We start from the raw sequence: 27,901 nt of genomic DNA, 5'->3' as shown, positions 1-27,901 counted from the left end.
GGTTTTTTTAAATATTTTATTTAATTATTTTAGTTAAACAATTTTAACAAAAACACACCTGATTTTAAAAAACTGGAATGTTTAACTAAATTCAAAAACTCATGCGCTTGTTTTGTTAAAATATTATATGTTTGCTGTTGAAGAAAAAAAAAATCCAGAATACATAACGTTGTTTTAGTTAAATAAAAATTTAAATGTCTGTCTGGTGATGTTCTCCTCTTAATACAGCATGGCAAGAAAATCCTCCAAATATTAATGATTAACTTGTTGAATTGGAGATGGTTCACCTCCCAAAGACTTCATAAATATCTTCTTCAATTACCTTTGGTAAACGAAATAACCAATCATTCATTTTCTGATATAGCTGTAAAACTAATCTGAAAAGTTTTCAAAATAAATCACTTTAAAAATGTATAGTGTGTACCTTCTAAAAATGAAACCTACATCTAGCTCAGTTGTGAAGAATATGTACTAAGGTTATAATAACCAACAAGAATGCACTTTTATGTAGAAATCCATGATTAAATCGAGTCTTCCTGACTAGTGATTTAAATCAAATCCACCCTGTCTGTCGCTAAGAAAGCTTGTGTCTCTCACCAACAGAAGTTGGTCCAATAAAAGATATTACGGTACCTCACCCACCTTGTCTCTCTCATATCCTGGGACCAACATGGCTAAACCACCCTGCATCCAGTACATTTAACATTGTTTACTAGTTAAATAAGGCTAGTTAAAAATGCTATTTTAGCGCATTTTTAATAGAGAGCTAAAATTTCCATCCAAATGCAGCTTGACACAAATCAAAACTAAAAAATTATAGTAAGAAATGCATCAGTCACCATTTCTAACATAATAAAAAAGTAAGTCACAAATCTGAATACATAATTTTAAAGCTATATAACTGCTTAGATGCGTACAGATACAGCGTATCCCCTGGTGAGCAAGTAGTACCAAAATTGGTGCAGAGGTAAATGCTTAGTTGCAAATCAATATGTTTTAATGGTTATCAACCAATGAGAAATCAACCGCCCTTATGTAAAATGACTGAAATACAAAAGCAAAACTAATTATTTAAATCAAGGTTCCCTACTTGCTGATTTAAACAAAACAAAACAAAAAAAACAGTAATCAATTCATCCTGATTCTTCCACAGTACAAAAATCATCATTTTCACATGTTCTCTAGAGCTTGACTTGAGAATTATTACTGATGAGTCACTTATTGCACCCCTTTGAAACAAACAAAACCTAGGCAAGCATTAGGAATACTTACCACAACCACTTAGACACTCCCCTATCAGATTTCATTTCTAAAGGGGAAGAGAGGCAGGAGAGAGGGAGAGTACATGCAAAAATCTTTTTCCAAGTGACACCAACTATCATTAAGGACACAATCCAACTTCCACTGACTTCAATGGAAAGACTCCAAGAGACTTCAGAGCAAGTCAGATCAGGCCCTAGCAGAACTACAAAAGATCAAGAACCTTCCCCCCCTTTTTCTTCAGTAAAAAACACAGGGCAGAGGGCTATTTCATTCCCTGAAGAGAGAAGGTTGTGGAGGTTAAGTTTGCATTGAAACAGACTGTGGATCTTCAAAAAAAATGTTCAACATCATGCAGGACTCCTTTTTATTATTGACTAAAAAAGGAGACTCTCCAAAAACACATGCCATAGATGCTAAAACTGCTGATCTGGAAAGCTGTTTCTGGACATGTCTCTTACAGAGCTAGAAACAAAATAAGTGTCAGTAGACTTAAAAAAAAAAAATCCTAAATTAATAAGAGTATATCTGATGACACTGGTGTCTCTCTCAATTCCCTTCCCCATTCCTGTGGGAGGATGGACTGTTAGAACTTCTAATTCCTGCCTCATTTTTTGGTTCATTTTTTCCTCCCATGCTGCAAGAAGCAGTTGAGTTAAACAGAGCAGCTCTCTTGTTGAGTACATGTGATCAGGCTTCAAACTGGAGTCCAAGAAGATGTCTGAGGTTGAGAGGTGGCTACCTTCCCCCCCCCCCCCACCCCACCTTCTTTTCTTGAAATTCACTGCTTCAAAGAAACCTTTGGTGATGCTGATTGCAGATTTCAGAATTCCTATGACTTAGAAACATCCACCCACATAGCAGTTGAAAAAATAAATAAATCTAGATAAAAGCAAACAAGACATAAATCAAATTGGGGGTGTGGTCTTAAGAACTCACAGATTGTATCTTTCCAGCCTTTAACACATGCGCAGGCAGTCATCATGAATAAATGTCTACAATACTTCTGCGAATGTGAGGTGTTTTCATTCTTGTATTTAGCAGATCAGTTTTTGCATGCAGAGATTATGTACCTAATTTCTGAATGAGGGATATTACCTCACCCCCTTGCCTTTCTAATATCCTGGGACCGACACAGCTACAACTACACTGCATACAACAGAATTTTAAAAGGCAGCTGACAGAATATATACAGGCAAACCTATTATGCACTACTAGCAGGAAGATGTAATCAATATTACAATTCAAATACTAAAACATTAGGTTTTTAGTCAGAATCTCATATTATGATTAACAGTTCCATACACACACACTTTTCACTGTCCTCCCAACCCCATCGTGAATTATTGTGAAGAACACAGCACTTTCCAATTACTCAAGTTTAAATCTCTAATGACAGTCTTCAGAGAATGTGACCTAGATATATCAAGCATGATCAGAGAGAATACATATCAAGTCATCTTTTAGTTAAGAGTGTCAGGCTTATTTAAATCTCCTTTATCTAGTCACACCTCTGTTTTTGTTCAGTTTTCCACCATATTTAAATAGATCAAAAGAGGTATTACACAAGACTCTCCTCTTCACCACTGCTATTTTGTAACATTCAAACTGCTGTAATTGTTTATCATCAAAAATCATCAATTTACCAAAACAAGGAACAATTAAAAAGAGAAATAATGCTATTCAGTTTAGTGAACATGTACACTTTCAAACTATATTTGAGAGACCAAGTTTCAGTTTTCAGCATTATGACAACCTGGAATTGTAACCATAGTTATTTGTATTTCAACTCTTGCCATAAAATGTAAGAGAAGATTTATTGTAACAGTAAGTCACAACCATTTTGTAATTTGAGTTTTTCTTTTTATGAGCTACCCTTTAAATGAAATAGTTTAAAGGGGATTTAATTATAAATGCAGGATATGAATAATTAAATTAGCATGTATCAAGATTTTTCATCTAGCAGGTTTATTATAGTAGTCCCAGTAGTAACACAGTGTAAAGAAAAAAAGCTAAAATGAAAAACTGGAAGAAAAAAAGTGCAATTTAAAAATCAGTGTGAATATTATTCCTTTTTTACTAAGAGGATGTTTACATGACAACAAGATCCTTGCTGCTTAAGGAGTTATTCATTCATGCTTATTCTGTACTTAAAGTCCAATGTTAACAAACAGGGTTCTGTGTATTATATAATCACAGCATTCAAGTGCAATGACAAAGAGCACAGGACAAAAGAGCAAGTGGAAAAATCCTGCTCCCCTTACTCAGGACAATAGGATGCATAACAATGTGAATGGGATTCTGTGATAAGTAGGAAGCAGGTACTCTAAGAAAGCCTATTTTCCAAAGTAAGCTATCCTAAGTAATGAAGGAGGGGGGAAAGAAAAATATAAATGAATGAATTTACCAAAGTGTAATGATTTTTACTGTGAACATTTTTCAAAATTATCCATGGCATCTAAATCTTGCAGACCGGCAGCTTTTCTATTTCGAGTTCCACCTTCCTTGATTTTCAAATCAAAGATCTAGATGAAACTTGGTACACAAAATCTGAAGTCCAAAAGCTAATTAGTTTTGAAAACAAAAAAAAAAATTCACCTGAATGTCATGAAAAATAGAAATTTGAATTTAAGACTGCTCCCTTAAGACTTTATTTTTAAAAATAGTTTCTACAATCAATACTGAATTAATTTAGTCTGTTTTGAAAAGTAAAAAAATAATTCCCTTTCTTTACATAGGCGTGCATGCGTGTACACACACACACACACACACACAGAGTCACAGCAACTTTATCAAAAGGATATTCAGATCTGGATTCAATTAGCCTCAGTAGTTGTAATCAAATTTTTGCAAAACCATTATAAACTGTATGTTCCTAATTGAAATTTTCAAGTTCAGCTGTTCACCAGGCTGCATCCCGTAAGTTATACGGGTAAAAGAATACACTGAAGATCTTGGTCAGATTACATTCCAACTCCACAGGTGTTGGTCACATATGTTCTTTAGGGTTCTACATCCCAGCTGTTAAATGTTTAAAACCAACCCAGAACACACATGTTCTTTTTACAATCACCAGCTAAAAAAGGAGTGTCATCCTTAACTTTGAATTTCTTGTTTGTTTTTCTAATTTAAACATGATCCTAAATGTTATTTTAATACTGACTGAATACAAAACCTCCGTGTCACGGGATGCTATTTTATTGCCTACTTGGTGTCTTATTACACAGTCCCAATTTATAGGACTCTATTAACCAGAGAGAAAAATCTTGAAAGCAATTTTCCTAAAACTGCCATGTAAGTCAGAAGTCCAGGCTAACTGTTTAATGTATCTATAGTAATTACATTAAAGGAATAGGTCTGCAGTTTGAATTATGAATAAAGTATTTAAAGAGTGCAGAATATACTAATAATTTAACACACTGCAAGCACACAGTGACACAGTCTAGGTTTTAGCAGATAACTAGTTGAGGACAAAAACAATATGTACATACAGTATGAAACACCCTATTTAGTCTATAATAATACTGCTGTAGCATGTATAACTTTCATATCTTGCTGATGTTCAAGTTACTGCTGCCGCAGAGCTAGAGGCTTCTGAATCTTTTGTCTTTTGAAGTGCTTCAGTTTTTTTAATTGCATGTAGATAAATCTGTCACATTTTTAAAGTAATTTCTTAAGTCCACAAAGTTTTTTAAATTATAAAGTAAACTTAGAAGAAAGCTATAAAGCTATTTTAACTGAAAGTTAGAGAAAAAGAAATATTTAAAATTTTTTCTTAATATATTACACAAGAATTTCAAGATGGCTTCATACTTCAAATATTTTGTGACTCTGTATTCAGATCATCGACTATCAATTGCTCATCTTCGTAATGTTGCCAACTGTGAGAGCCTCCTAAATACCACACCAGAAGCACTGGAAGAAGTAGATGCCTCAGCTAATTCTGCACTGAGAAATCCCAGGAGAAGCCAAGTGAAACTTACAAGAATCTTGTCAGTTTCACTATACCAGAGTTTACAGCTACCAGAAAAGGCAGGACACAGAAAAGAGAAAATCTAAGAGTGGTACATACACAAATAGATTACTGCTCCTTACCAAGAGCACAGAGAGAAAGCAAGAACTCTCTTTTCCCATAACCCAGGAAGAGAAGAGGAAAGACTGGGGGGTGGGAGGAGGAGGAGGGAAGGAATGTAGTTGTCTGGCATCGGTCTTAAAAATTGCATGTCAGCTCACCAAGGTTGCTAGTAAGTGCAATCACAGAGCTACAGGCTCCTTCTCCAGAAAAAAGGGGGGCGGGGGGAAGTATCCAAAGCACTAGAAGTTCTTTCTGAGGAAGGAAGGAGGGAAGGAAGGATTAGAGCAGCTGGAACCACTGTAAAGGAACTCAAGGAACAGGGTGGAATTTAAACTGCTGATCCTTTAACAGGCCGGGAGAGGAGCAAGAAGCAGAGGACCCTGGTGTTGAGAAACAATTAAAGAGTTTGAGGCCCCCTGTAAACTCAGGAAAGCAGTAGGGTTTGGGACAGCAGCAGCAAAGAGGTATGGGGACAAGAATATGGATGGGGGTAAAAGGGACAGAGAAACAGAACAGATTTGGAAACAAGTGATTTGTTCAGGGGGAAATCTATTAGGGGGGCAGAACTGATTTTCTGATGGAGACACAGAATGGAAGATGTTTCAATATCGTTAAATGTGCATAACATGCATGGCTTGGGGGGGGAGGGGAGAGCGATTGTGGTAAGGTGGCACACGTTTATTCACCTGTTAATGAGAAGCTGGAAACTCCTGATCTGACAAGCTGGGACAACAAAATATTTTGGTCTAGATAAATAAAATCTGCCCAAGTAGTTTAAACCTTTTGGGGATGAAAGCTGTCTATGGAAAAAAAAAATATATAGAATGCAATCATGTATATAACTTTTTGCCAATTTTGGGGCTTAAAGATATAACACACATGAACCAGGGAGCCAAATAAAGGTTGTATAAACTTGTCTCTGTCCTTCTCTGCTCCTACTCATCTCTATCCCCTGCCCTGCCTTCTTCCCTCTTCCTCCTCCCTGAGCCACACCCAGCTCATATCTCCTCCAGTCTAGCCCCAACCTCTTCTCATCCATCTGATCCTCTCTCGGCATTCTGATCACGTTGCTTCCTCCTTCTCAGCGCTGAGGCACCAGCAAAGGGAGCAATGAAAGCACAGGAGAGAGTGTCTCCCTGCCCGCAATTCTTTTTAGTGCCAGACCGGTGCAGTCCCAGCAGCCAGAAGGAGGAATTTCAGGGAAAGTCCAGCTCAGCTCCAGGATGGAGCATGCTCCCTTGGCTCTGTGGAAATGGTGCATGGACAACCAGATCACCCACAGAATCTGTGTGGGAATGAAGTATGCGCCATGCAGATGGAATCTGCAGAGAAGTCATTTAGCTGTCAGCCTCTACAACTTCGTGTTTAGTAAACAGATTTTTCAGGACCCTACAACATAGCCAATGTTGAGCAGATTTTTTCAGGGAAGGCAAAAGGCACACACCCCTTGACACTACAGCAATACCCTTACCAAATTTTAAATCCTGCCCAAAGGCAGGACTAGTCTAGCATATGCTGATAAGATAAAATAAGACTATCTTAATAATACATTGTTCAAATAAGTGATAATTGCAAATGTTAAAGTAACAAATATGGGAAAGGGTGTATTGTTTTTGTTCCAGGTATTTGCGATTCACACTTCTACACTAGGCTCACCAGTTCAGGTAAAAGGAAAGCCTACATTTGATTGTTAAATCTTTTATCAAATCCACTCCCACTGGTGTTAGTACTTTACACTAAGCAAAGAAGCAATAACAATATTCACTGAATAAGTGTGTTATTACAGTATCATACTATTTGACTGTATTTGTCCAACTATGTTGTTGTAAAGGTTCACCATTCACTGTACAGTGATTGCTAGGAGTTAAATACACGAAAAACTGCAGCGATCAGGAAGAGTGTTAAAATTTAGACTGGAGTTGTCTATTCATAATAGAGACCTTGGAGCAAAACTTAGTTGTATAAAATATCAATATTATACAGGAATACATACTTAGAGGAGAAAATGTTTTATTAAAAAATCAACACTTTGTATTCAGTTTCTATTTGGCAGATCCATCACATTGGTTGCAAAAATATTCTTTGTCCTATGCAAACCTTGTAATGCCAATCTTAATACAACAGGCTGACAAATTTTGACTAGATTATTTTTAATTTGTTCATTTTTAAACATTTTAAGCTTATAATCAGAGTCCATTCTACACCATTTGCTTCTTCTGCAGTTTGCAGATACTTATAAAATTGTGCTTTGCTAAATTATATTTAGTATCAATATCAAACACAAATGCCTGTATATATATATATATATACATACACACACACACACACAGAGTCCATCAGAATTCCTTTAAAGCACTTTGCAAACATTACCTAATTAATCCTCACAGCAACCCTGTGAGGTAGATACACACATTTTACACATGGGAAAAATGAGTTAGAAAGGTTAATTAGCTTGCACATGGATACAGGAATCATAACTGACCACACTAAATTTAGAACGTAGGAGCTTCTGAATCCTATACCCACTCCCATGTTCAACATAGACCACACCCCTTTCTTTTACATCCCCTCCCCCACACCCTCTCCCTCCACTTACTGGGAGTTTTAAAATATGTATTCCTGAAGATTAAAGGAGTGAGGTAAATGTGCCACTAAAAAGCATTTTAGTCTCAGCAACAATATTCGAGCAGATTTCACAGAGTGAACCACCTCACCATAACTTTTCACAAAACATGAGACCCCGTTCCCCCTTACTTGGAGAATCTTACAGTGTGTCAAGTCTGAAAAGCATCCACGATTCAAGGAGGCACTGTCAAATGCTAATTTTGCTTCTGGAAGCAATAGCATATTTAAAACCAAAATGAACCAAAACATTCATTTAACACTTCTGAGTTAAGACTTGATGTGGCTGCAATATTTTCCAAAACACTTCCCACATAGAAAAAATATTTTCAGTTCAAAGAACATACCATCTAGTTTACAAGTCACCACACCAATTTAATTACAGAAACTTCCTCTAGAAGGAATAAGCTTCAACAGATTAATCACAGTTCCAAACTTTATCCAACCTATTTTTGTTATCTCTTAACTAGGAACCATGCTTAGGTCTATTTAGGTCTATTTTTCCCCACAAAAATTTAATTATGCAATATTTGAAACTGCAGCTATCAAAAGATTAACTCAATGAGCGAACCTGGATCTTCTTCCCACGCCTCAACAAATACTCCACACACCTAAAGGGCTCTATTTGAGAGTAGGACGTGAACGTGCAAAGGAACAAGAGAAAAACAACGTTCCAATAAAACAAGAGAACAGTACAGACCGCACCTTAAGCTACCCCTTTAGAACACAGTTCAGTGGTCTGAACAACCTCCAACTAGGTGCCTGATTTTTGCTAGCCCTTTGGGCTCAGTTTTAAGTGGGCGTTTCTACTCGTTTAAACGCCTTCCTCCCCCCTCCCCCGCATTCACTCACCTTCTCTCTGGCTCCCGCCCAGCTATTAGACGTCCTCCCGCCTCTGGAAGCTGATGCTGGCATATGCACTCAAATCGTCGCTAGAGTGGCTACTCCCACAAGGCTGATTAGGGGCTTTGGGCGGCGGCTGCCTCCCCCCCAGCAGAGAAGTGCCCTCCTGGGGGTGTTGGCGACGCTGATTAAAATCCTTCACTAAGTCCAGGTCGATGTAGTTGAGTCCGTTCTCAAAGCCACCCCCGGCCCCGAGGGGCTGCTGCTCCCTCCTGGCGGCCGCCCCCAGCTCCCCCGCGGCAGGCCGGAGCCAGACGTTCTCGAAAGACGCCGAGCTGTGGCGTTTCACCTCCTCGGCGCCCCCCGCCCCGTAGAGCAAGGGCGCGTTGAGGCCGCCGCTGCCCGCCGTGCCGCGGGCGGTGCTGGGGGTGGAGGAGAAGGTCTCGGAGCTGTGCCGCCGGCGGCCCCCCTGCGGGTCGGCGCGGATCACTTTGGCGCTCTGGTTGCGGCCGGGGCTGAGGCTGACGCGGGTGAAGGCGCTGTTCACCCCCGGGCCTCCTATCAGGGAGGAGGAGCGCGGTGGCGACGCTGCCAGCTCGGCCGGCGGCTGCGCCTGGGCGGAGGCAGGGGCGGCGGGGGGGTTCTCCGGAGCGGCGCGGCCCGTCCGCATGTCGGCGTAGTTGAGCAAGAGGGCGGGGGGCGGGGGTTCGCCGCAGCCCGGGCAGGGTCCCCCGACACCGCCCCCCTGTTCCATAGTCACATAGTCCCGGCTGCTGAGGGTAGCAGCTCCTCGGCCGGGCCGGGCCGCAGCTCCCGCCCGTACGGCCGCGAAGCCGGCTTGGCAGGCAGCCCGCGGCGGGCCCAGCTCCATGTTCATGTACTCGGAGACTTCGTCCCCTCGGGGCCGCGCGGCCGACGGGAAAGCCGGCTTGTCACTGGCCACGAACTCAATGTTCACGTACTCGCCGGGGCTCTTGGGCTCTGGCGGCAGCAGCAGCGGGGGCTGCTCCCGCGCCCGCGGCAGGGTGCTGGCCTTGGGGCCGTCCAGAGACAAGCGGGTGGGTCTGGTCAGGCGGCTCCTGCTCTGCGCGGCCGCCTGACGGGTAGCCGACGGCGGCTGGGGCTGCGCCTGGTAGGGACCGCCGGCGCCCTCTTGGCCCCCGCCTCCCCCGAGGCTGTCGCTGCTGGTGGAAGAGGACGAGTCCTCCGCGGCGTAGAGCAAGCGGCCGGAGCTGAGGGAGATGCGCAGCTGAGGGCCGCTCTCCTCGGCTGCCCTGCGCTGCACGTGTTTGAAGGAGCGCGGCAGGGAGAAGTAGGAGTAGATGGGCTTGTGTGGGGGCTGGGCCGGGCCCTGCGCCGAGCCCTCCTCCGCGCCCGGCGGCCCCGAACTGGCGAAATAGCAGTCCGGGGGGGTGCTGGTAGCGGAGCCGCTGGCTGGGGACATGTTGATGTAGTCACTGCCGCTGCAGGGGAGCTTCCCTTCGCTGCTGTCCACCGAGAGCTTTGGGTGGTGGCCAGCCCCGTTCGTCCATATTTTGCCGTAGCCGGTGGGACCACTGTCAGGTGAACAGCTGCCACTAGGGGACATCATCATGTACCCATTGGAGTCCACCATGGCTTGGGCGTGGCGACCTCCCCGGCCAGGGTTGATGATCTGCTGTGGGGCTGACACGCTCTTGGGGCTCATGGGCATATAGTCACTGCCTTTGGGAGCGCCATCACTGCTCGGCACAGGGGCCACCCCAGGTGACATCGGCATGTAGCCATCATCAGTGTGTGGGGTGGGGTTGGTCCGGTGGTGGCTGCCCTCCAGATGGTGCATCTCCAAATGCTCCTCAGGATAGGAATGAGTGGGCACAAAGGCAGAGTGCCGGTAGGAGGGCAGCCGGTTGCCACCACAAGGGTAGGAAGGCAGCATTTCCGTGTATTCCTCAATGGAGGCCACCGAAGACTGTGAGGGTGTCTTCTGATGGGAGATGGTGGGTGAGGTGCCTGCAGAGTGAGTCCGCTTCCTGAAGCCCTTCTCCAGGTCAGTTACCTCCTCTCCACCACTCTGGGGGCAGCATGGGGTGCCAGGATAGCGGCACTGCTGATGCTGTGGGTGGCAACTGCGAGGGATGAAGTGGCCATTGGGAGCCGCCAAGCTGCAGGATGAGGCAGCCTTGCCCCCCATACAGATGTAGTTGTTGAGCTCCTCATCACCCCGTGCTGGCGGTGTGTGACCCAGAGAGTCTGGAGTTACACTGCGAAAAGAGCTGCGGAAATCGCAGGGGCTGGAGCCATATTCATCAGAGGAGATGAAACCACCATCACTGGGGGAGCCTGATACAGAAGCGCTGGACCTGCGTGGGAAGAGACAGTCTGAGGTGGAGCCATGGCCACTGGTGCTGCTGGATGACAGGCTGACTGGGCTGGTGGCTGAGGGGGAACAACGTGAAGAAGGCATTGGGATGGAGCGACTGTGGTTGAGTGGAGGGTGAAGCCTGGAGTTGCCACGGTGCCGATGTGAATGGGTCCGGTTGGCACTGGGACTTACTGGGCTACCATCCACAGAGGCAGGCCTGGACATAGTTCCTTCCCCATCACTAGAGGCTCTGACTCGGAAAGAGCTGGGTTTGCCCCCTGTTCCTCCTCCACCACCCCCAGCAGGGGAGGTAGCAGTCACGCTCTCAGTCCTGGACCTGCGACTGAGCCCCACCTGGCTGGGTGGGGGATTGTTGACATGGTGTCTGCTGCGGAGGGGCACAGAGATGGGATTGGAGCAGTTGGAGGAGGACTGGCTCTTGCTGCGGGGCCGGAATTCCTCACTCATGGCCCGCATGGCCTCTAGGATGGTCTCATGCATGTTCTGTGCCACCACCGAATCATCCACCTGCATCCAGAACTCACCAGGCCCAGTCACTGCAGAGCGCCCCACCTCAATGAAAAAGAAGTTCTCTGAATGGCCACAGCGGCGGATGTTGAGCAGCTGCAGGACCACAGCAGCTGCATCCGAGTTCAGCTTCACAAAGCTGATGGTTTTGTTGGTCAGGCACAGGCGGTATATGCCGATCAGGTTCTTCGTCTGGCCCAGACCTTTAGGTTTCAGGATCACTTGCCAAACCTCCTTGAAAGCTGGGCCAGGGACCACCTCGCCATAGCTATCATCACCTGCCTCCCCCAGTCCTGCACTGCCACCCCCAAAAGAGACATCACTGTGGTGGTGGTGGTGGCGGTGATGATGGAGGTGGTGGTGGCCCTTGGCCCGATTGTGCAACTGCAGCAAGGCTTGGTACCAGCTCTCCTGCTCAAGCTCACTGTCAGCTGCAATGGCAAAGTGCTCATCCTTGGTATAGAGGGCCACTAGGTGCTTGTTCTTGGAGTCTGCCCGTTTATTGATGTTGAAGCAGCTCTCCAGTGGGATGGAACGCTTGGGGGCTCCTGACTTATGTCTCCATTTCTTCTCATTCTCATAGTACTCCAGCCGGGCAGGTCCTGACTCGCTGGCTGCCCTCAGCACGAAGAAGCGTTTATGCATGCTTTTGGGTTTGCGCAAGTAACCCACCTTCCTGACATCTGAGAAGAAGCCCTCGTTATTATCCGTGGGGCTAGCCATGGTGGAAGGAGAGGTGGTGGTGCTTTTATGGCAGCTATCAGCCCACAGGCCCCCAAAACTGCCAAGCAATGCAGGAAAAAAACCTCTTAAAATACAATTCATGCAACAACAATCACAATAAAAAAGCAAACTAGCTCGGAATCCCTCTCCAAAACGGGATGGGGGGAGGGGATACTGGCAGGGTGAGAGCAGCTGTTCAGTGGCAGAGGCAGTTTCCAGCACCACAGCAGCTTTTATATTGCTGTTTATGCCCAAATCACCCTTAGGAGGGTCAATATATCCTTAAAAAGTCCAGTCCCAGTCAGTCCAGATGAAAGTCTAGTTCTCCCAGCAGCCGCCGCCGGGGAGGAGAAGAAACGCATCTTTCAGTCGTATGGGTCGGATTCCTCTGTAGAGAGGAGCAGGAAGGGGGTCCTCCTTGCTTCGCTCCAAAACACCCTTCCCCTTCACAACTTCGCCTCAGCGAGCGCAGTCTCAATCTCTGTAGCAGATCAAAGATCCTCTGGGTAGCGGTTTATTTTGCAAAGTCCGGGGCTTACACCCCAAAACACACGCCTCTTCTCCCCCCCTAAAACACAGCCCAGCCCAAAAATCAGCGCTGTGGCCGCTGCTGCTTATGCGTGAGGAGGCTGGCGACCCCATTCAGTCCCATCTCGTTAGGAAGAGAAAGTGCCATTTCAACACAAAATGCAACCAGGCAGCAGCAGGAGGGGAAGCAGCCCAAGTGGGGAAGGAACATCCTCTCTTCCTCCTCCTCCTCATTCCAGTCGGGAAAGGCGCCGAGGCCAGCAGCAAAGCCCCCTCCTGTGCCCCAGGCTGAAGGCGGGTCTGGGGCTGCCTGGCTGACTTCTCCTCCTCCGGCTGCTCCTCGGAGTTTCCGAGCGCCCCAAACCCAAACAAGCGGCGGTGTCTGTGTTTATGAGTCCGGCCCCCTCCCGCCGCCGCCGCCGCGACTCAGTCTCACTCCAAGGAGAGAAACACGTGACGGCGCCAGTGCGTGGACCATCCCAGCAGCGGCCGAGGGAGGCTCCAACCTAGCCTGGTGCCGCGGCATTCCAATCCGCCCCCTCCTCCCCGCCTGCCGCTCCTTTCATTCAGCGCCGCTGCGGCTGCAATTACCTTCGGGCCCTGAGCCGCTCTGCGCCCTGGGGGGCTGCCTTTCTATTGGCAGCGCGGCCTGTCCCTCAACCCCGCCACGGGGGGAGGCGCCCAGGCTAGGTTGAGGAGTGGAGCGTAGTAAAAAGGCGTAGACGCCATTCACTGGCGTGTTATTTATAAACTAGGGGCTTGCGAGTGAATCTCTGCAGTGTGGCAACTTTGATCGAGGCGCTGTTGCTGCGTTGTAACCACGAGGCTCCCTCCTCCCCCCACCTACCACATACAAGCTGCGTCTAAACTCCAGTGTTGCCTGATCTGCAATATAGACATAAAAGTGCTGAAAATCATGTCGTCGTCCCCCCCCCCCCCGCGTCTATCTCCGCTCTCCACCATATTAGTGCAATTGAGGCTTCCCTTTCAAAGAGGGTAAAGATCGAAAGAAATTAATGCAACCGCTGAATTCAAAACAGAAACGTTTCCCAACCCCCTCCCACCCAAACAAAATCCATCCGTAAACCGTTCATGAATGTCTATGGAATTGGAGATTTCTGTAACATAATACAGAGTGACTCTCCTGTGCCGAAGTAAGACTGTTGTCCTCTGGGCGGCTCAGAACACTGAGCTAAGACTATCTCCGTGAGCAACATTTTAAAATAAATAATGCAACTTTATGTTGCATAATGTTTTCCACATAAATTGGATCCCAAAGTTCTGTACCGTTCAAAGAAGACCAATAATAGCAAAAGGGTATGAGAAATTAAAAGAAGAGACACGTTTGGAGTTGGGAATTGAAAATAGGATATGCATACAGGATGCATAGTTTTGAGACCGATTTTGACTGTACCAGTGACAATAGAAGATTTTTGTGTGATTTTCATTTGTGGGGATGTTTATAGTTCAAACTCAGCAGTGACTTATTTTGTTATTTTTGTTTCCTATTAGCATGGAGCCACAAATCACAGATTTTACCTATTGTCTATGCAGTTGGGCCCTAAATAAAGACTTTTATTGATGAGTGGAGATTTATCATAGCTGGAAATCCAAATCTATGCTATCATTATCTTTTACAGCAGAATTATGTGGTAGAGATTTCCTGGAGAATTTCTCCAATGTGGGGTCAAGCCGTTAAATATATTTCCCGAAATCATTATATGCTAACTTAAACTGAATATTCAACATGATTTGCCGTTTACAGTACTGAAATGTGCTGCATGCGTAACTTTTATTTCACTGTTAGGGTGAAAGAGGATACGAGAAGTGTTGCAATCCAATTCTAAAAAAATTAATTACTCAATGCTGCCATCTCCCGGACAGTTCATTAAAACATCCTTGAACATCTTTTCTCTTTTCCACTCCAAATACAGAGTGCATATATATATAAGTTCCAGATTGTTTTGGGTTTTTGTAATGGTCTCTATACATTTATTGGAACATGAATTAATCTACATATTCTATACAGTTTAATAGTTCTTTAATATGCATGTTGCTGGCAATATATATAGTGAACAGTCTGTTATTGATATAATACTTTTAGATTGATAATTTATGTGAGACAATGCAATAACAACATTCATAACTACTTTCAATATTGAATTAGAATGCATAATTTTAATTTTATTTTGCATTTATGTGGGGCCAAACATGGAATAACTAGTGCAAAATCATTAGGTAATGTTCATCTATTGCAAGGAATATTATCAAATGATCATTAGTTGTAAAATGATTTTAAATCATGAGTAATCTAAACAAAAAATGAAATGTTCTCACTGAAATATTTGCAGCAAAATTTGGAGAGCTTAGAGATGACAAGAGGCATCATTGCAGCCTTAATGTCTTTTCCTCTTAGAGTTAATAATCTAGATAAAATTCCAGTTACATGACTATTATATTATTATTTGTATTGTACAATGCCTAGGAACAGAGTCATATTGTTAAGAAGTGGTCAGGAATGCAAACTGTGTACCACCTATATGGCTTTCTCTTTCCCATTGTCAGCTCCCTAAATACGCACCCTTTGCAAAATAGTTAAGCAAAGAAGCAAGGAGTTATACCAAAAATAAATCGGCTTCATGTACACTGGCTTTCAGCACATTATGGACCAAATCTTACACTATGCTGTGTAGGGACAGGGTTGGGAGCTTCTTCACCCCAACTTCATGGAGCTGCTGCTGGGCAGAATTTCAGCCTTAAATGACTGTTGAAAACAGTGATTAGCTACCATGCCAGCCAGTCAATGAAGAATTCCAAGGGGGTATGGCTTCTTGACCATAGGGCAAGGCCAGACCCCCAAGCCAGCTAGTGTACATCCTGCATACCACAGCCTGTGCTAGTGGCTGGTGCACACTGCTGCTTTTCAAATTGGTGCAGCTGTCTGTGACAGCATGACTTCTCTACCACTTCTCCCTGTCACCAGAGGCACATGCACCTGTGTAGACACCCAACGTAGATTTGACTATTGTTGTTGAATGGATGCGTTTTGAAGATGTGTTATATTTCTGGTAATAAATAACAATGTCTTAAATTTAATGTATACAGTGCTTTTCTTTCCAAATGATCCCAATGTATTTCATAAATGATATTGGGATATACAACACTGAAATACAATCGCTTCTAGGTGAACAGACATCTGTCATGCAGCATGCTGCACAAGAATGATGGAGAGGAGATTTGGAACAAGAATAACGGGGTAAACTTTTACACTTTAAAAAAAGTGTCATGAGATCATTAATGTCCGCACTCAGCAGTCAGGATTGTCCACTCATTTATCACCAACAACAAACTCACTTTGCAGATATCAAGATTTTTTATTCTATTTCTGATTTTCAAATTGAGTGTTTCCATAACTGTCTTCAAACATTTCCATGCAGATCTGAGCCCGTCATTTGACACATTATAAAAGGGAACATCTTATACTTTTATCAGGCTTTCAAAGCTACAACTTTAGTGGACAGTTTACATCCCAGCAGACACCATCTTGGAGGAGTTTCTTAGCTGTTTGAACTTGGGTCTGTAGCGTATTAAACTCTGAAATATTCAATTTTTTTATAATCTAACAATATTCAGGTGTGCAGGACAGCACACCAAACAAGCAGGATGTGTCTCTGCCTGTATCCTTTCTATCCTTTTTCTATGGAGCAAGGTATGCTTTAGCACACATGGATGATGCAGAGGTCCCTATTTTGGTGATTGTGGCAGGATCCTTAAACCAACACAATTATATTTCTCAAACACCTTCACTCTGCATTGAGGTTACACATATTTAAATATGCCAGAACTAACTATTGTTATAGAGACAATAAATGTATTCATTATGGAGAAATGAAGGAAATATAATAATGGACCAGGTTCTGGCCCATCCTAAAGTTTCATTGTATCGTTCTGGGAGCATAAAGGGTCCACAAAGCTGCCCTAAATAGGTAGCTGAGGATTAATGTGGCATGGGGTGATCTATGCCATCAACTCCTACCACATCCCCACCAAACCCAATATAGTGGGCATGCTGAGGAGAGGGTCATGGGCCAGTGGAACCTAGTGTGTTGGTGGTCCTGGGCTGGTGGAACAACCTATAGCAGGGCCATTGCAAGCCAGCAGAATTTAGAGAAGCTGTAGTGTAAATTACTGTGGGGACTAGTTTGGCCTAAAGCCACCTTTGTCCACACACACACGCCCCAGCAGCACCAAGCAGAGCTCTGACATACATGAGTTTCTAGTCTAATATGTTTAATTTTTGCATTTGAAATACAGACAGGCCAGTCAGCAGTTCAAAGTCTACATACATCCTCAGTGCAGTGAAAGCCCATTACATATTTATCTTTATTTATTTATATTTATTCAGGTGACTTTCAGTTTGCTTTTCGTCCCCCTGCTTTCACAAGTTTCTTTTGCTCTTTCTTTTCTCAACTCCCTTTCACTCCCTTGACACTTCTTCTTACATACTTTGCTCTCTTTTTTATTGACCTTTCCTAAGACCTTAGGCCTTTCCTAAGATCTTTTCCTGTTCTCTCCTTGTAAAAAGGAATCCTGCTCCTGTCAATTTTTTTTTAGACTTCTAGGGCTGATTCTGACTCACTTACAGGGGCATAAATCAGAAGTAACTTCACTGAAATCAACAGAGTTACACAGTTGTAAACAAGTGTGAGATAAGAATCAGGTCTTCCCTCATCAGCTAACCCAATTCTAAATATAGCAGGATCTTCTGGTCCCAACTGCTGCTCCCAACTGTCATGGTAGCATCTAATTCCACCTGCTGTTCCTAACTTTTTCAGGACTGTCTTAAACGAGCTGCTACTCCCAACTCTCTGTCCTGTTTCTCCTGTTGAAGAGACTTACAAAATTCTAGCCCTAAATGGCACCACTGGAAAAAAAATGTAGAACAGGAAAGCCACATTTTCTGGGCATTTTTTTCACATCATGTCCTAATGGCTTGATCCAACCCCCACTGAAGTCATATATGATCATATGAACAATGCTACCAATCAGTTATCATACTGACTCATAGCAAATCTGATGAAAGGGCCGTACAAACTATGAGCTTTCCCATTTAAATAATATTTAACAATGCATTTCTTTTCTTCGTCAGACTTTTCATAATAAACATGGTTTTAAAACTAGAAGCCATAATGTGTTTGCCATTGACATCCCACTTTTTTGGCACAGACTCCAGCTGCATTCTGTGACATTTTCATTCTTGGATGATGATGTATTTTGTGGAGCATATTTAAGTTGTTTTCCTATTATTATTTTCTAAAAATTAAATTAAAAAAATATTTTTGACAAAATAGGTAAATTTTCAAAAGTACCCAAGTCCAGTTGAAAGTCAATGTTCTTATGCACTTAAGTGGTTTTGAAAAATTTAAAAATGTTATGTACATTTTTATACTAAGTAGGTTTTACTCTCTTAGATTTGTTGCTGTTTGTGGTGGTAGCCCCTTTCACACAGGCACCTTCCCTGGTGTCCTCCAGTTCTTTACTAACTCTCCTCAGTATAAGGCTGTTTAGGAACCATTTTTCCAATATGCCTTTCTGGAGCTTGCCTTTCACATTTGTCAGGGCTAAGCACTGACCATTTTTGATCTGGTTGCTGCATCTTCCTCTTTTGCAGCTTGTAAGTATTCTTAGCTCCTTTATATTTTCCCCCTGATTTTCTCTGTCCTATTCCTGAGAATTGCACAGGCTCACACTTACACAGTGTTTGTAATACAATTTGACCATAAAACCACTACCTGCTAAATATTATTTGATAGCATATGTACTCATGATTATAGTCCTTGTTTCAAAGTTGATTTGATTACATCTTTTATTTGTTCTAAGTTGATTGAGAGTTTTGACTTTTCTGTGTCCTTCAGCATAAATGATACTTGCCTCACTCCTTCTCCAAGATCAGAATGGTTGCATTCCTGAAGTGGCTTTATTCTACATGATGAATTAATAATTACTTCTTTAAGCAAACAGGTTGTTTTTCCAATCAGAGGAATGCTACGCATGCAATTATTATAGCACAAATTCAAAACACATAGAAAAATTGTGCTGGATCCTGCATTCCTTGTACACCCACAACATCCACTGACATCTCTGAGGCAGAAACATATTGTATACGAGGAACATGTACAATGAGGAATGAGAATCTTCAGACCTATTACATCCAAAACAGTAAGCTTTAATGCTTTATCCAGTTGTTAGCAGTTATAGTTCACAGAGTCATAGAAATTAGAATTGTAAGAGTCCTATTAAATTATCTTGTCCATGCTCCTGTTTATTCAGATGGTTTCTCTTGTGTTTTGTCCAGTTAATTTGTAAAACAATTATGTAACAGTAATCAGTTAATCCATCTTTCCTCTTCAGAACTGTGTGCTTAATAACATTGCATAGTTATAGTAATTTTTGTATTTTTCCCATCTCACTCCCACCTCCCTAACTAAAGAGAGAGAGAGAGAGATGGAGCCCTGCTCCCACTTCTTTCTGCTGAGGAACAAGGAATTTCCAATGCTGCACTATTAACCTAACAGCAAACTAAAGAATATGATGGGATAATTCCTAAATTAGACTGTTCAACCTGGAATCCCTGGATCTATTATCTTTAGATTTCTCTGTAATAAGTTAAAAAAAAGGCCTCCACACATCATAGAAACTTTTTCACTTTTAATTTTTGGTGGGTTTTCTCCTCTCTATGAACAATATTGCCAGGAACACTGATTTCCAAAGTGAGATACTGATGGTGCAGTTTTTAATCCATTTTATACGTATTTTTATATCTGTGTTACAAAAAGTGACAGTCTCAAGCAGTTCTTGATTGAGGAAGGGAATCACATATGTACATAGATGTTATACAATAAAAGTATAGTGAAATTGATAGGGACATGAAAAATTAAAGCACTGCAGATGGTCTCCCCCAGGGTGGTAGCATATGGGGAAGATATCTTGTCATAGAGTAGGCATCCATAAGAACCTGAAGGGTATTAATGCCATAAAGAGAGAGTGGGATTGTTAAGTATTGTTCAAAGGGATGTAGCTAGGAGTAATAGGGTGAAATAAAGAGGAAGTGACTCACCTTGCGCAGTAGCAGAGGTTCTTCGAGATGTGTCCCCCTGTGGGTGCTCCACTTTAGGTGTCATTGTGCCCCTGCGCTCGTAGCTGGAGATTTATGGTAGCAGTTCCCTAGTTGGGCCGCATATGCACAGTTCCCGTCTCACGCCGCTTCAGGCGATTAACTGGGGCTGTGCGACCAACTCTCTGCCCCACCCCCCATTCCTTCTCTACAGAGTCTGTATTTGATAGAACTCAGAAGCACAGGGGAGGAGGGAGGGTAGTAGAGCACCCACAGGGGGACACATCTTGAAGAACTTCTGTTACTGGGCTTCGGAGTTGAAGTTGTAGCAGATAAAAGTACCGTGTGACCAAACAGGGCATCAGAAGATGTGTGTTGTTGCAACACATTGTGTTGTGTAAAAGTGTGCGGTGAGGTCCAGGTTGCAGTCCTACAGATTTCCTCAATAGGGATGTTGTTGAGAAACGCTATGGAAGTTGAGAGACTCCTAGTAGAATGCATACGGATCCCTGTATGGGGTTGTCATTCATGCTGGAGATAACAGAGTTTGATACAGTCTGATATCCATTTGGATAGGTGTTGTTTGGAAATGGCATGCCCTTTAGATTGTTCGGTGATGGAAACAAATAATCTTGGAGACTTGCGGAAAGATTTCTATCGATATAAAAAGCGAGAGCCCTGTGGACATCCAAGGAGCATCATCTGGATTGTCTACTGTCTATATGTGGTTCTGGAAAAAATGTAGGTAAGTATATAGGTTGGTTGAGGTGGAATGATGAAGCCACCTTAGGCAAAAACATAGGATGGGGTCTGAGAGATACTTTATCTTTAAAAAAGATTGTATAGGGTGGGTCCGTCATGAGATCAGCTAGTTCTCCCACCCACCTGGCAGATGTAAAGGCCACTAGAAATGCAACCTTCACAGAGAGGTGTAGTAACAAGCTTGTAGTTATGGGCTTGAAAGGGGGCCCGGTGAGGGCGTGGAGGACTAGGTTGAGGTCCCATGGTGGGGCAGGTTTTCTCACTTCTGGATAGGAGTTGGAGAGACACTTTAGGAAGCGTTTAGTGATGGGATGTGTGAAAACAGAGAATCTGTCAACTTTATGATGAAATGTTGTGATGGCCAACAGGTGTAAGCGGATGGAACTCATGGAAAGTCCCATTTGTTTAGGTTCCAGTAGATAGTCTACAATGAGAGGTAAGGAGGCTGACACAGGTGCAGTCTGTTTGCATTGGCACCATGATTCAAATAGTTTCCATTTATGTCCGTATGTGTGTCGGGTAGTTGCCCTACGACTGTTTAATAATATGTTCTGAACTTCTGTGGAACATGTCATTTCAGATCGCAAGAGCCATGTCGTAACCAGGCTTTGAGATGAAGTTTTTGGGGATCTGGATGGAGGATGTGACCTGCATCCTGCGATAGAAGCCAAGGCAGAAACAGGAGCGTGTGTGGGGGACAGACCGATGTATGGAGAAGGTAAAGGTACCACGTTTATCATGTCCATGTGGGGGCTATGAGGATCACTCTGGATCCATCTTGCTTTATCTTGTGGAGTACGTGGGCTAGGAGGGGGGTGGCAGGAAAGCGTACAGGAGGAGGGCGCTCCAACTTGATGAGGAAGGTGTCGCCCAGAGAATGTCGACTGAGTCCTGCTCTGGAGCAGAACTGGGAGCATTTGGAGTTTTGTGTGGTTGCGAAGAAACCTATTGTTGGGAACCCCCACATCTGGAAAATATCTTGGATGACGCAAGTGTTCATCTCCCATTCGTGGTCCTGATAAAACTTCCTGCTCGGGGCATCTGTTGTGTTGTTCTGGCAGCCAGGTAGGTACAAAGCTACAACATGGACATTTTGTTTGATGCACCATTACCAAAGACACATGGCTTCCACACATAGGGAGTGTGACTGCGCTCCTCCTTGCGTGTTTATGTAGAACATGGTGGCTACATTGTCCGTGAGGATCTGTACTGTTTTGTTTTGGATTAGTGGTAGGAAATAAGAACAAGAATTTCGAACCGCCTGTAGTTCCAGCAGGTTCATATAAAGCTGGGACTCCACTGGAGACCTGCGGGCCTGTATAGAATGTGCCTTTAGATGTGCCCCCCAGCCTCGGAGGGAAGCGCCTGTGGTGATGGTGAGCACTGGTGGATTATGAAGAAATGGCACGCCCCTTCAGACGTTGTCCGGATTTGTCCACTATAGCAGGGAGTCCTGAACTGCATTGGGCATGTTGACTAGTTTGTTTATGCTGTGCCTGTGGAGAGTATAATTTGCCCATAACCAGGCTTGAAGGCACCACATGTGCCTTTCATGTTGGATGACGAAGATCTTGGCGGCCATGTGGCCTAGGAGTTGCAGGCAAGTTCTGGCCTGCGGGCTGTTCCACACTGTTAAGATTAAGGCGGTTAGAGTCAGAAAGCATTTTGTTGGAAGGAAGGCAGTTGCTTCGAGGGAGTTGAGGTCCGCTCCAATGAATTCCAGGCATTGGACAGGTGTTAGGGTGGACTTTTGTAAGTTTATTTGAAGTCCTAAGGAGGTAAAGAGGTGTATTGTACGTTGGGTGGAATCTATGGCTGCTTGCAGTGTTTGTGCTTTCAGCAGGCAGTCGTTCAAGTATGGGAATATAATTATTCCCTCTCTGCATAGGTAGGTGACTACTACGGTGAGTACTTCGGAAAATACACGTGGTGCAGTCAAAAGGCTGAAGGGTAAAACTTTGTACTGAAAGTAGTCCTGTGCTATTGTAAACCGCAGAAATTTCCGATGTGAGGGATGGATAGATATATGAAAATATGCATCCTGTAGGTCAAGGGCTAAGAACCAGTCTCCCCCTCTAATGCTGGGATTATGGTGCCTAGTATGACCATTTTGAATCTTTGTGTTTTTACAAACTTGTTGAGTCGCTGTAGATCAAAACTAGGTCTCCAAACTCCTGTTTTTTTCTGTGTGAGGAAGTAGTGGGAATAGAACCCCTTCCCTCTATACTCAGTCATTATAGGTTCTACTGCTCCCAGGGATATGAGATGGTCCATCTTTTCCAGCAGTAGATGTTCGTGAGAGCAGTCCCTGAAGAGGGTCAAGGAATGGGGGTGGGTAGGGGGTTTGCAGGTAAGGGAGATGGAGTAACAAGTTTTGACAATTTCTAATAACCATCTGTCCATGGTGAGGGACTGCCAGATGGGATAAAATGGAAGTAGGCGATCTCCAAAAATTTTGCCAGTGGCAGATGGTGCCAGCATTGAGAGAGATGGGATTCTAAAGCCCTCGACCAAGGCTTCGAATCTGTTGTCCAGAGGTTGATGGCTAAGAGATAGTAGTCGAGGAATCGGATTGCCTTCTCCTCAAAGTTTTCTGTTTCTGCCCCTGTTGGTCGTAATACCTATTTCGTTGAGTATACAGAGAGGGTCGGAACCATTGAGGAGTTTGATAATTGGACTCCCGTCTCTTGTTCCTACGTGTGTGGATGCCCAGAGACCATAAGGTAGCCCTTGAATCTTTCAGGGTATGCAATGACTCATCCATTTTGTCCGCGAAGAGTTTGGCGCCTCTGAAGGGTAAGTCTTCTATAGTGGACTGCACTGGTTTTGGAAAACCAGATAGATGAAGTCAGGAGGCTCTCCTCATAATGACCACTTTTGCTATGGCTCTCGCTGCAGAATCAGCGGAGTCAAGGGCAGCTTGTAGCGCTGTTCTAGTGATAAGTTGGCCCTCTGTGATGAGTGCTTTCAATTGATCCTTTTTGTCGTCTGGAATAAAGTTGATCAAATCTGAGAGACTTGCGTAATTATTATAATCGTACTTTGCCAGTAGGGCCTCATAGTTGGCAAGTCTCAGTTGTAAGGTCGCAGCCGAGTATGCTTTATGGCCAAATAGGTCGAGCCATTTCCAGTCTTTATCACATGGGGTGTTTCTACAGTATTGTTGTTAACCCACGTCGATAACCAATGAATTCAGCGTTGATGTGAGAAAAGGAATTTAGTGCCCTTGGCTGGCACGTAATACTTCTTATCAGACCTTTTACATGTAGGTAAAATCGTTGCTGGGGTTTGCCAAAGCAACTCACAGGATCCATAATCGCATCATTCATGGGAAGGGAAATTTTGGATGAAGTGGACGTCTGTAGTATGTCCGCTAGCTTGTGGCAAGATTCCTGGACCTCTTCCAGAGAGATGTCGAAGGAAGCAGCCACTCTCTTGTAGAGATCCTGAAACTGCTTGAAATCGTCCACTGTGGTGGGAGGTGGAGGCATTATTGTATCATCCAGTGAGGAAGATGAAAATTGAATGTCAGCTGGTTCGTTTGGGTCCGAGAATTGCTCCTGTTCTTCTGCCCCTTGTTCGGAGATGGCAGAAGGTGTCTTTGATGGCAACATGGGTGGTTGAGGTGGCCCAGCTGTGGGCAGAGTGGTCGGTAATCCCTTTTATTGCTGTTGTCGGTATGAAGCCCATGGCTGCCAGAATGGCCATTGCGGTTGGAAGGGCATGGTGGGCATCCAGGGTTGGCTGTACCAGGGTTGGTTTGTAAAGTTTACAGGGAAGTCCATGCTTGGCAGGGGCTGTGTGGCAGGTGTAGCCACAGGAAAAGGAAAGCTGTGGTGAGTGTCCTATATCCTCCTCTCCATCGTCCTCCCCACTAGAGAATTTTGTTGAAAGCTGTGGAGAGCTGGATTGGCTAAGTTCCACATGTATTGCGGTACCATCGGTGCCAAGGAGAGGAAACTCTGGTACCAATGAGACAGATAAGTCTGTGTGACACAGGAACGGCTATGATGTGCCCGGACTCGGTACCGGTGGGATGGTGGAGCTCAGTACTGTGTGCTGAAGTGAGCTTATCGGCAAGGTGTGTGGCTGGTGTGCATAGTACCAGCAGTAGGTGGTAGCATTAGCGCTGGGATGCTCGGTACCAATGGCTGGCTTGCTGTTGTTGGTGCCACGGCATGGGGTTTCACTTTCCCCTTAAATGCCTGTGGCAGAGCTTAACTGCTTAGGAGCTCTGGATTTCTTAGTCCCGTCGGTACCAGAGGGACCTGGTCTGTCGGCCGTTGATATGGTCGGTGCGGTCAGTACCGGGAGCATTTGGCCACTATCAGAGTGCCTTTTCTTGGCCAACTCTGGAATCGGGGATGTGGTGCCCCGTTTCTTTGTTGCCTTCTTGGCAAGTTGTTCAGGATCTTTTCCCCTGAAACTGGGGCCTTTGTCCGAGGCAGCAGTCGGTGATTTCTGGCTAGGAGGGGTTCATACCTCAGGCTCAGACGCCAGGTGAAGTGATTTCTCCATGAGAAGCTTTAGCTGTAAATCTCTTGCCTTTCTCATGTGGGCTTTCGAGTTGTGACAGTTCGAGCACTTATATGTCCCTCACTGAGACAGCGGACGCACTGAGAGTGTCCGTCTGAGAGGGGTATTGAAAGCCGGCAGATAGTGCAGCATTGGAAGCCTGGGGAGCTAGGCATGCCCCTGAGGGAGCGTATTCGCTCAGTGATGTGGAGAGACATAAAACTATAGTGCCACTGAGATCAGGGAGCCTAGAAACGTATGGTCCTATGAGGAAATTTTTTTTTAAAGGATGGGGATAAGGTAGGAAGGGAAATAATCTATTGTATTCTAAGAACTACAAACTACTGCTAAAGGGACATGAAAAAGGATTATTTTTAGCTGCGAGGTGCTGCTGAGTGCTCCGACTTGAGCCAATGGCAGTAGAGAAGGAACTGGCGGGGGAGGGGTTGGTCTCACAGCTCCAGTTAACCGCCTGAAGAGGCGCAAGATGGGGACTGCACATGTGCGGGGCACTGCTACCATAAATCTCTGGCTACAAGTGCAGGGGCACAACGACACTTAAAGTGGAGCACCCACAGGGACACCACTCGAAGAAGAAGTAAAGAATAATTTAATATGAATATCTGGGGATAATTTCTTAACAATGGATGTATGGAAGATATACCAGTTGAGACAGTTAAAACTAGACTGGATAAAATATATACAGAGAGGTGGGTAGGATGATTTGGACAAATCCTTTCCACCTCAAGCTTTTATGATCTAAGTTCTAATTATTAATAGACCTATTTCTGCTTCCACTGATATAGTTGTAAGACACCTTTCTTAATTTCAGAAATGCTTTCTTATAGCCAACAACAGCTTTATTTGGGCTGGTTTATCATCAGAAACAGTTCCAAAATGCATCCTCGAAGTCCAAGTATTTCAAGGTCTATATAGTCATACTTCCCCACTCTTCGTCAAGCCATTCCCAAGCCTTCCTAACTGGTATTCCCTGCCTTGACAGGTCACTTTTTACCCAACCTAGCTAGCATCTTTTCTCCCCTAGTGTTTCAGGCTCTTCTACCCAGCTGCCTTCTAATTCTCTACAGCCCTCTCATCCCTACTTCTAAGCCTTCCTACCTTGAATCTTTCCACAGGCCTCTTCCTTATCTACCTGCCAAGTATCACAGGTCGCAAACCTAGGCCTGTAGGGTTGCTAAGCAACAGCCTTACCTGCTGCACCGCAACACTGCACGGGCATGGGAGGGAACTGCAGCTAACACCCCACCAGCAGAGGCTACACCTACTGACTTAGCTGGGTCCGGTGGCTAGCTGCAGTCTGCTGACCAGGCATAAAGCTTCCTAATCCTCTTTACGTGGTTTCTTTTCATTGCTCCTGTCACTTGCTTCCTTGCCCTAATTCCAGTAACTGATTCCGGCTTGACTTCTAACTCTGATTTTGGCTTAACCCTAGGTGTGGCTACTGACTCCAACTCTGGTACTGACCCTTGGTGTGTCTCCTGATTCTGGATTGACCATTGAACTTTGACTTTGATCTTCGGTGTGACTTCTGACTGTGACCATGACATTGCCCCCTGGCTCTGACCACTAGATCAGACTACCCTGTTACAAGCCCAGGCACTACCCCAGAGGCCAAATTGGGTCCTAAGACCCACTGGTCAAAGGACCTTCATTTTCCCCTGTCCTCTACAGAGGAGAATTTGCTGTGTCACAGATGGGTCTGAGATCTCCCTCTCTTTAAAGGGACAGTCACCCTAGCATTGCATCATTCTGCTTTTTATTTTTCTGCTTATCTTTTTCTGTTAATTCCTGCTTGATTTCCTCTTCTTGAATTCCACTATGTGTTATCACTGTATCTGTCTTCCTTTTTACCTAGTGTTCATCACCACTTCATCTGAATGCCTCCCACTAGTGCTATCTGGTCATTCAGGCTTAGCGAAGCTTCAAAAAGGACCCTGAGGCTCTGCACCACTTGGACAAATGGGGGCTGGGTACAGCTTCTTGGACGGTATCTTGGTCAATACTTTCTTCCTTCCAACATCATTTCCATCTTGCTTGGGTTCAGAATAAGCCAGCTGCTGTTCATTCAAGAGCTGATTTCTTGTATGTATTCTGACATCTTAGCAGTGCAGGTGATTGTATCATCTGTGAATGATATACATTCATAAACCAGTCGGAGAACACTTCAATCTCTCTGGTCACGCGATTACAGACATGAAAGTTGTGATATTACAACAGAAAAACTTCAAAACCAGACTCCAGCGAGAGAGAGCTATTACCAACAGGAGAGTGGGTTTGTTGGGGAGGGTGGGGAGAAAACCTGGATTTGTGCTGGAAATGGCCCACCTTGATTATCATACACATTGTAAGGAGAGTGATCACTTTAGATAAGCTATTACCAGCAGGATAGTGGGGTGGGGGGAGAGAAAACCTTTTGTAGTGATAAACACCCATTTTTTCATGGTTTGTGTGTATAAAAACATCTTCTGTGTTTTCCACAGTATGCATCCGATGAAGTGAGCTGTAGCTCACGAAAGCTTATGCTCAAATAAATTGGTTAGTCTCTAAGGTGCCACAAGTACTCCTT

General features: G+C 44.3%; 1 protein-coding gene across 3 annotated transcripts in view; it reads right to left on the bottom strand.

The window, feature by feature from the left end:
• Positions 1–13,408, bottom strand: part of IRS1 (insulin receptor substrate 1) — a 90,210-nt gene extending 76,802 nt beyond the window's left edge. For all 3 annotated transcript variants that reach the window (XR_012640990.1, XM_074963905.1, XM_074963906.1), the window contains exon 1: positions 8,810–13,408. Coding sequence is in view for 2 of the 3 variants with exons in the window: in XM_074963905.1 (XP_074820006.1) it covers positions 8,835–12,497 (3,663 nt within the window). In the remaining variant the exon portion in view is untranslated. The remainder of the gene's footprint in view (positions 1–8,809) is intronic.
• Positions 13,409–27,901: the final 14,493 nt, after the last annotated feature.

The sequence above is a fragment of the Natator depressus genome, chromosome 9 (genome assembly GCF_965152275.1).
Source record: "Natator depressus isolate rNatDep1 chromosome 9, rNatDep2.hap1, whole genome shotgun sequence".
Classification (NCBI taxonomy): domain Eukaryota; kingdom Metazoa; phylum Chordata; order Testudines; family Cheloniidae; genus Natator; species Natator depressus.
The sequence above is the reverse complement of the archived record's forward strand: the minus strand, read 5'-3'. Positions and strand labels throughout refer to the sequence as shown.